Source organism: Takifugu rubripes, chromosome 5 (genome assembly GCF_901000725.2).
Source record: "Takifugu rubripes chromosome 5, fTakRub1.2, whole genome shotgun sequence".
In the NCBI taxonomy this organism is placed as follows: domain Eukaryota; kingdom Metazoa; phylum Chordata; class Actinopteri; order Tetraodontiformes; family Tetraodontidae; genus Takifugu; species Takifugu rubripes.
Genome location: NC_042289.1, coordinates 3483979 through 3493998, shown reverse-complemented (window position 1 = coordinate 3493998; position 10020 = coordinate 3483979). Strand labels below are relative to the sequence as shown.

Here is a 10020-nt window from a genome sequence, read left to right as displayed (position 1 = left end):
TTGTTTCATATAAATTAACCTATAGCCTCAATCCTTTCGGTTGTATTCTAATTACTGCAATATTCTCTCCAAATATGCGTCAATATATCAGTCAATTTCAAGGCAAATATCAGCCTATAAAAAGATCAAACGTGTGAATTCTTGATCTCGACACCGAGATGGATTTTTATAGTCCAAGACGATGGTTGGTTTATTATCTGATTTTTATTTTTTCCGGCAGTTAAATTTTAATAAATGCTGCATTTTTGGACCTGAAATCAAAATAATAAAACAACAATGATAATAAAAGTGAATTAAATTTGAAAGAGGCCTCTACATTTCTGTTTCCCACCCTCTCGTAAAGCCAAAATATGTCAGTATCTATTTTCCCTTAATTTCTGGATTGTGAAATTAAATTTAAATAGTTAAAATGAGGAAAATTGGGCTCCGATGCCGCCAAAACTGCTGCAGCGTGTCGGCGCGGTGATTTGCGTGATACGGCGGAGGCCCGCAGCCAATGAGCGCGCTGGCTACGTGCGTGCCAAGTGGAGGTAGGGAGCGGTGCGTTCAGACGCACGGCGCGCACTGGGGAGGAGGAACACAGTCAGATCGTGCACGGCTGCCAGTCCTGCGCAGCGCCGGGAGAGAGACAAGCGGCGGCGGTTGTTTTTGGACGGGGGGACGGAGAGAGAGAAGGCGCCCGGTTGGGAGGACACTAAACACTGGCGTCTCCGTTGGGTCTGTCGGCGGTTTTTGCCTGTTCCTGGCCCGTCGCGTCTTCCGTTTGTGTTGCTTGTGTTGAACGCTGATGTTTCTGGACCCCTCAGTCGGGATGTAGTGCAGCCCCCCCCCTCCGCTGCAAAACTTGCGTTACCAGCGGCTCATCGTTCGTCCTGCACCTGGATCTTTAAGAATTTAGTGCCGCTTCATATAGTTTGCGGAAATTCCAACTTCTCTCTGCTGATTTTTTTTTAACATCTGTGTGCGTCGATTTAGGATGAGCTCCTCTTGGAAATCATAGTTTCCCCTCCTCACGTAGAAGACCAACTCCCTCCACTCCAATGATGACTATGAGTTCTTTGTCGGACACTTTAGTCCCCTCTGATACGTCCAAATCGGCGTTTCTGGAGTTCGGCGGTCACGGGTATCCCGGGCACCAGCAGGTATCGCCCGGCCTGACCCACAACCACTACCCGGTTCATGGTCTGCACGCCGTGGGCCCCCCGCAACACGACGGGCCCTTCTCCTCTGGAGCATCCTCGTACGGGCGCCCGCTGGGATACCCGTCCTACCACAGCCCCGTGAGCGCGCATCACCCGGGCCCTTACCTGCCTTACCAACACGGGGGACACGGCGGCGCGCTGGGCCACACCAGGCTGGAGGATGTGGGTAAGTTGGAACCAAGCTTTGGTTTTTTTTTTTTAACTGCTTAAGTCGCATTTTTGCCTTTAAAATCGATCTAAACAACGTTAGATCAATTCTCGTTAAAAACGATAAATCTGTTGGAAATGGAAAGAATATATATGTATATATAATCGAACTATTAGCAGGGTGAAATGAGGTGGAATCACACTTTTAGGCCCACAGCGGGCGGCCCAGAGGCGTGCCACAAAACCATTCAAACCAAAAAAGAGGAGTGTTTCTCAAGTCAGGTTTCCCATTATTATTATTATTATTATTATTATTATTATTATTATTATTATTATTGTTATTATTATTATTATTATTACTATTATTATTGTTAGTAGTAGTAGTAGTAGTAGTAGTAGTAGTAGTATTGTTATTATTATTGTTATTATTATTATATTAAATGGTTTATGACAAAACTAAAAGTTTAACATTTTCAAATCTAAAACTGAATGGTCGGATATAACCTTTTGCTCAGCTGTGCAGCTCATAAAGCGACACTCAACTATCAGTAATTATGAATCTGCTATGTAGGGAAATTATTTGTTGCCTTTCTCCGCCTTCAGAAGACAGCAGCACTCCTCTCACCAGAGTTTGACATGAATTTGTACTGTCGCATGGACGGAAATCCCACATTACAACGTCATTTTTACAACAATTATAAAGGAAAATAAAATTAAAAAAGGAAAACCAATTGATTTACAATCATACCTGCTTATTATCTTTATGATGATTTGGGAATGTCCCTGTGCAAACGGAACATTTCCTCCCCAGCTTCTGCATTTGCCCATCAGCAGGTCATTAATTAGCCCCCTTAAGCCCCACCTCAGTGGACATTTAGAGAAGGAGCCGCAGAAAATGGGAAAAGTTGCTGCAGCAGCTTGGACGCTCCTCTGAAGTGCCTCTCCAGTCCAGGACGGGCTCATCCTGGGAGGCCGCTGCTTGTCTGCAGCTGTTTTCTGCTGCCACTGCAGGCTATCTGCTCATGTCATAACAAAGATCAGCGTGGGTGAAACCTCACAAGTGTAAAAAAGAGAACCAGACAAAGGCTCGGGGGAGCTGTCTGTAAACTGAACCTCTCTGGACAGAACAAAGATTTATCATTTTACCTGTATCCCAGCCATTTCACTCATGTTAGACTCTTCTCTTCAGCTTATTTTTTTTTATATATTTCTGAACTTAATACATTGGTTTTCCCCCCCCTTTCCCCATTATACGTAAAAAACAGTCAATGCAGTTAATCCATTTACATGATCAGTTTCCTTTTAAGTTCCTGATAAAAGTTACAAACTGACAGATATATTGATAGTTTTTTCCTTGTATTGGAAATAATTTTCCATATAAAATGCATATCGGAATAAGTGGAAGAATTTAACCTAAATATATACATTTTAATGAGTTTAGCCAGCATATTTTACTAGTGAAAATAATTTTTCTTTTAATGTTGTTAATCAAGAATTCATTTAAACTGAGTCTGATGTATAGGTCTAGTGGAGAAAGGGGCAATAGTTGCCCCCCCAAAAGGCAATTATTCAATTATTTAAGTAGTGGAAATCGTCCAAATTGAGTATCCATACAGCACTGGAGTAAATATAGGCACCACTCCTCCATAAGCAGCCATGGTCAGTTCTCCACAGGTTCTCCACAGGAACCTAAACTAGAGGCTTGATGAACGATACTCTGGTCTGTCTGAGCAACAGGTCATGTGATCCAGGTCCACAACACAACTGCAGCTCACCTGCAATAGATTCACATATTCCATCTATTCGTGTCTCCATATGCACTTTCCAACTGAAAGGATCACGCTAAAACCTCCATGGTGACTTTAAAAGACCCCTTTGAGCCATTTAGGCGGCAGCTACAGGAACGATTCTATGACTTTATGGGTCATTTCTGGGTCTAAAGTAAAATGGCTTCTGAGCTGAGACTCTTTTTTTGAGTCTAAAGTGCAGCTTCTTTGTTCAAATGTCTTTTTTTTGTTTGAACTCTCACTTTAAATTGAAATTAGAAAACTAATGATACGTTTATCTTTACAATATAGAGTGAAACAAGCAGAATCTTACAGCGTCTCCTCGCAGGACGTGTGCGTTGTCGCCTGTAACCGATACCCATCTTTGCAGTGAATTCCGTTCTGCTCCCTCCAGAACACGAGAAAGCCACGGCTGTGATCGAGAACGGGGAGGTGAGGCTTAACGGGAAAGGGAAGAAGATCAGGAAACCCCGCACCATTTACTCCAGCCTGCAGCTCCAGGCGCTGAACCAGCGCTTCCAGCAGACCCAGTACCTCGCCCTGCCAGAGAGGGCAGACCTGGCAGCCAAACTGGGCCTGACACAAACCCAGGTACTGTGCCGGACGCCCCAGTCCGCTCTTTTATGTTCAAACATAAACCCCAGCGACACATTTCTCTGTTTTTACTCAAAAGCCCAACTGACCTTTGTCAACTTTCCCTGATAGAACAACGGGTTTAATGTGAGCTAAAACAATAGAACCATCATGTTCTTCCTCTGCAAGTGAATCGGTGATGTCAGGAAACTGTTGGATAGTTGGAATCCGATGGCCCTGACAGGGCATCTTAACAGAATTCTGGAATCTTCACAGAAATAGCTCCGACTCAAGGTTTGCCTGATTCACCGCTACTTTAAAACACTGCACCCATGTGCAAGGCACCTCCGCCATTATCATCTCAGGGCAGAAGAACACAGCCCTCCTAATTAAAAACACTCGCTCCAGAGCCGCTTCATTGTTCGCGGTCCGGTTTCAGAACGCATTTCTCACCCCAGAACCAGAACAGTTCGGTGATGGACTGAGTGAGCCTCACATGAGCTGAATCCCTTCAGTCTTTTGGTGTTTTCTTTTTCTTTGTTTTTGTCGTTTATTCTTTTCTTCCTCATTAAAACAGGATCAACCTCAGCAGCGAGACAGTAAATGAAATTACTGCCGTTTTTTTTTCTGTTGTTCAAAGCTGGAATGTCCAATAACTGGGTATTGATCCGAATGAAAATTACAGTTAATTGCCAAGTAATTATATACTGTACAAGGAATTTGTTTGCTTTAATCTATGCTGCGTTAACAGATTATATAGCCAATGTAACCAAGGCAATTAGTATGCTGTGTTTATTTGGATAAAGAAAAAAGGCCCAGCAGTTAAATGTTGTAGATATAAAAACACAAGACAGGATAATCAAAATTTGATGACTGTAAATGTGACGTTTATAACGTCGCACATTTACAGTCATCTTATTTTACAATCGTAGAGATTGTGTTTCAGGCCTTCATCATTTTGAATTTTTTTTTCTTTTAATTGTCATTGTCAATGCAAAATCAAAGAAAGGACATTTTCTTTTTTAATTCTTTTTTTTTTAAAGAAACAAAACTAAAGCACGGAGACAGTGAAGGAGGGATTTTACCATTGTGAATTTAAACTAGATGCATGCAGCTATTTAGGCAACAGATGTTGCTGAAGGAGCCTGGTTCTCTCTCCCAGCCTGCATTATAATGAAGCCTTAAAGGTCCCAGTTTAACACAACAGTGTGTGTGTGTGTGTGTGTGTGTGTGTGTGTGTGTGTGTGTGTGTGTGTGTGTGTGTGTGTGTGTGTGTGTGTGTCAAGAAGGCAGCCTGCACGTGCCTGCTGGGTTCAGACGTGCGCCAAAAACTCATCATCAATAGCGCTGTGTTGGTTCCAAATCCCAAGCCTTTTATTGTCAAATCCAGCAAACAACCCCCCCCCCCCACACACACACAAACACACACACCAAATGTAGACAACCTTAAATGGTGACGCTGGGGTATTAATACAGCAAACACTGATGGGTTCATTTCCATTTTAGCTACGCTGTTTCTGCTGCCGTCGAGACAGTTTGCTAACAAGTATGGGTTTAACTCGCGACCTCTCATAACCACACTCATCCCCTGAATCCACTGATTGACACCACACATAGACATTAAATACAGAGAGAGAGAATAAAAAATAGATATACCCCATATAGAATTGTGTGTGTGTGTGTGTGTGTGAGTGTTCCTCTGACGCATGGCTAGCCACCAGAGAAGCGGCGTCTCTTCTTTGTGTGTTTTTGACAGGGAAAGCAGTCGTGTTGCAGCCGTTGCAGTATGTCAGTGTGTAAAAGACTCAAGCGCAATTAAAGGATCAGCGGCAGCATTTTGAGGGATACACACACATTTTTGTGGGCTACGTAAGATGCAGACACTTAGCGTCGATCTTCTAAGGGGATTCGTTTACTTTCTTAAGCCCTCGTTGGGGGAGGATGAGAGATCTCTGGTGGCGATGTTATGAAAATGATTTCCCACATTTTTCCCGCTCAGAAATCTTTTGGGTTAGTTCATATTCCAGTTGTGGACTGTTGTGTGTTTTTTCTTAATGCTAAAAACAGGCCTGAATCTGAAGAATATGTTCTGTTCAGTGCCACTACTCAGTCTGGGATCGTTGGAATGAAAGGCCAAGAAATAGCCTCATTCATAACCCCCATTGAAAACACACCCCAGTTCTTCAGCAGTTTGGCTTTAGTAGTGTTAAATAAATAAAACACTCTAATTAGCGCTCTTAGGTGAAACTACTGGGTGGATGCTGTTAGCTTGCACGGCAGCGGCCCAACCCTGATTTCAATGATTACACACTCCATCATTGGTCGGGATCAACTGAAAATTAATTTCTATATAACGGCCATGACTAAGCTAACGCTTCTAACTAATGTGGGTTAAAAAAAAAAGTGATCCGAACAGGGTAGTTAAAGTAATTAATGATGGTTTACATTGGCTAATATCCACTGTGACAGTTACATGATTCTCCAGACTGCTTATTAGACCTGGAATTCAAGGGCAGCCTTTTTTTTTTTGTACGAGGCATCCAGGCAGTTGATAAATGAGTGACATTTTCCAGGCTTGTAGTTGAAACATACTGGCTTCACACACCGTCGCTTTGTTTTAGGCTGTTTTCAATCGTGAGGATTTGTTAACGAACATTTCACAAGATTTCATTGTCTCAAGGAAAAATTCTGAATGTAATTGGTCGCGGTGCAGGACGGCAGAGGACTTTCCAGGCCGCCTTGAACCCTGAGGTGGGATCTCGCTCAGCAAAACGGAAGTTTTTGCTGCAACATATGTGAATACACCCATGTTTCCTTCAGCGTAAATTCAGTATAATCACACGCGGCTCCACATGTATGCTGCAGCTAACGTAAAGGGGCGCGAACTTGTGCGACGCGTGTGCACTTTCATACAGACGGAAACAAACACACACTCTCAGATAGTGATCGCACGCTACGTCTCTGTCCGGCCTCCACACCATTAGGCTGGCGGCCAACGCTGACCGCTATCAATCAGGGCTGCTAATGTTCCCAGACGTAACTGAGAAACTGCACGTAGCACAACTCACACACACGCACACACACACACACACACACGTACAGAGGCCATACTGCCACCACATGGAAGCCTTTTACTTCTGAAATTCTTCACAAAATACCTCTTTTTTTAAGCCAAGAAGCTTTGGTGTAGTGTATCCTGTTCACACACCCACAGCACCTGGTCAGCCTCTCAGTCTTCCTCCTCCTCCTCCTCCTCCTGTGCTAATGTCGGTGTCATTACTCGCGCTCTTAGGGAAGCTGTCAGCTCCGTGTTGCTGCTGGAATATGAAACTGATAATTGCAGCTGAGGCTTCTCGCCACATTTCTCTCAGTGAAGCTGCATTAAGTCGTCGAGCTGTTGATTGAGCGAACCTGACAGGCGTCCATCTGTAGCTCGGAGGCTAATTCCTCATATACAGTATCGAGAGCCGTTTAAGATCAAGGCCTTTTCTACAAGGGGATAATTGTCAGTGTAGATATGGAGCCTGTGTGTTCAACATCGGAAACAGTCGCAGATTCAAACTGTTCAACTTGTTTTTAAGGTTGCAGCTTTTATTAGACACACACATCCCCTACCCTAACCTAAACGTTGCTCCCTTAGCTGGTGGAGTTTGGATTTTGGTACTCAGTATGCAGCAAAAACACATGCACCCCATTCAGTCACACAATTAAGTCTCCACTCAACCGACGTGGAACCTGGAACATTCTTTCCGTGAGATTAAAAACCCAAAAGCAGCACAAATTCATGAATTTCCTCTGAGGACGTGAACTTCAGGATGGGATTCGTCGGTGGGTTTTCTCAGTCATTTTTTGCAGATTATTTTATTTCCATTCTGTCTTTTTGGTGGTTCTAAGAAACAGAAAAATCGACTTATTGGATGTGGCCCTAACAAGAGATCAGCCCATAGAAGAAGCCTTCTTGAGCTGTGTGATGTGTCGAAGCTCTGCCGGGCTGTGAAGGATACAAAGTGTTTAGGGAGTGTCCTCCAGGCAGATTTAGGCCTACTCGTGCTCACAAACGTGCACGTGGAGCCTGCAGAGATGGATCGCTCATGGGTCGCTGAGGTGGCGGTTGGCACGAGAGGCTGTTTGTGTGTTGCGCTGCTGAGTGGTAATTACGTTAATAACAACACAGGTGAATTATGAGATGTTGTCTCAATATGTTCACGGAGCTCACGCAGGCGGTCGCTGCCTTTGAAGAGCTGAGAATGACGTATTTAATTACAGCGGTGCTGTAAAAACATTAACACTCCTGTTGTGTTCTTCTGACCTATTGATTCCCCGTAAAGATATTCCTTAAGGTAGATACGCCCGTGGTTGGTCAACATTTAAAAAATCCTCATCACTAACTTCAGAATTTAAATTTCACTCGGTTCGATCGTCGGTTGGATTTCTGCAATTATGGGAGCTCCAGGAACGGATGAATGTACGGAACAACATGTAGCAATGTAAATAAATTAGCCTTCTTGTAAACAGTGGTTTCAGATTCTTGTTTGCCCTAATTGTTCTGTCATCTCCATATCAAAGGTGAAACGTGCAAAACAAGACGCTTCTGAATGACACAGTTCACATAGAAACACACGCAAACGGCGCCTGAATATAAACGAACAGTAAAAGTCACCCCAGGTTGGAGTTTTTGGTTTCTATGGCCACCGGATCCGTAACTGGATGAAACTGGCCTGTCTGTCTAGACGGAGACCAACCAGCAGTCAGGTAGAGGAGGATAAAGAAAAATGATATTATATATTCAGTCATGTTTTAATCAAAAAAAGGGAGGAGAAATGGAAACGACCTCATTTATTCTGGGTCGAACTTGGACCAAGGTAGCGTCCCAAAAAGATGGCATTTGTTGGTTTTGCCGGCTGTAATTCAGCATGATCAGATCTGACCTCTGATGGTGGTTGGACACTCAAATGGTTGAGAAGCCATCAGTGTCTCCCACTCTGTACACTGACCCTTTGACCTCAACTTATTTTCAGATGCACAGACTTTTTTTTTTTTATAGTTTGCTTTATATTTTATGCCTGTTTCAGTCTTGTTTGTTATTTTCACTTTTCACCTTTTTGGAACTCTTATCTTCAGTGTCCTGAAAGGCACCTATAAATAAAATGATTACAGTTCTTATTATTGGACGTGAATGTGTAACTTCACCTTTTTTCGCTGTCCAACATCAGATGGTGATATTGTCATTTCTAATTCTTCTCTCTTTTCTCTCTCTGCCTACATCCAGGTGAAGATATGGTTCCAAAATAAAAGATCCAAATACAAGAAGATCATGAAGAACGGGCCATGTGGACTTGAAGGAGAACACCTTGCCCCCCCACCTCCGCCGTCCTCCTCCTCGCCATGCTCGCTGTGGGACATCAGCATGGCCACCAAAGGGGCGCCGGTGCACTCGGGAGGATACATGAACAATTTTGCTCACTGGTACCCTGGACACCAACAGGATTCCATGCCGAGGACTCAGATGATGTGAGAGCCGAGAAGGAGAAAACATATTTAAGATGAAGTAATGGATATACTGTTGGTGCATGGGTGTGTGTGTGTGTTTCTGTGTGTGTTTGCGTAGGTTAGGGTTAGGCTCAGACAGGGTTAGGGTGTGTGAACGGTATATCCATTATTGACCTGGTTGGACCACTCTGCGGGCAACAATAACAACAATAACACAACAAAGCAGAAACGTGTTGAAGTATGGAAAAAGCTTGAATTTTCTTTATTTCGGGGCTTTTAACAATGCAATAACCTGTTTGTATGGAGTTAGCGTCCTTTTAGCAGGGAAGCAGCCCATCGTCTCGAGGAACCAACCACCTGACTCACATCTGGAATCAGCTTCCTGTAAATACTGGGCGAACGAATGACATCGAGCTTTTTGGTCCCCCCAACACCCACATCCCATAATGACACGGCTTTGCTCTGCCTCTGACTGGCGCTCCTGCCTTCTCTTTTCCAACTCTACCCATGTGACTGTAACGCTGACCGAGCGCTGAACTCTGGCCAATCAGATACGGCGGGGCGGCGGCAGGATGAAGGTGGGGCCGGTTAGAATCCAGCTTTCCAGCCACAAACGTTTCTGTCCGAGATGCAAATAAGCCACATCTGAGTTCGCCGGCCTGATTTGTTATGTTCCGAGTTTCAGAGAAAGGAAATTATGGGGTTTCGTGCTTTAATTTGTAATCTGTCATTTTACTTCATTCCATGGATTAAAGTTATTTTGCTATTCCCTTTGCCTGTTACTGAATGTCAATTCTTGTAGTACATTTTAGCCGGGGTGG

General features: G+C 43.8%; 1 protein-coding gene across 1 annotated transcript; it reads left to right on the top strand.

Moving 5' to 3' along the window:
* The first annotated feature begins 532 nt into the window (after positions 1 to 532).
* On the top strand, positions 533 to 9974 carry LOC101067009 (homeobox protein Dlx4a-like). The gene is made up of 3 exons (XM_003964396.3): positions 533 to 1368; positions 3531 to 3727; positions 8979 to 9974. The coding sequence occupies exons 1-3, from the start codon at positions 1041 to 1043 to the stop codon at positions 9222 to 9224; spliced, it is 771 nt and encodes a 256-aa protein (XP_003964445.1). The 5' UTR covers positions 533 to 1040; the 3' UTR covers positions 9225 to 9974.
* Positions 9975 to 10020: the final 46 nt, after the last annotated feature.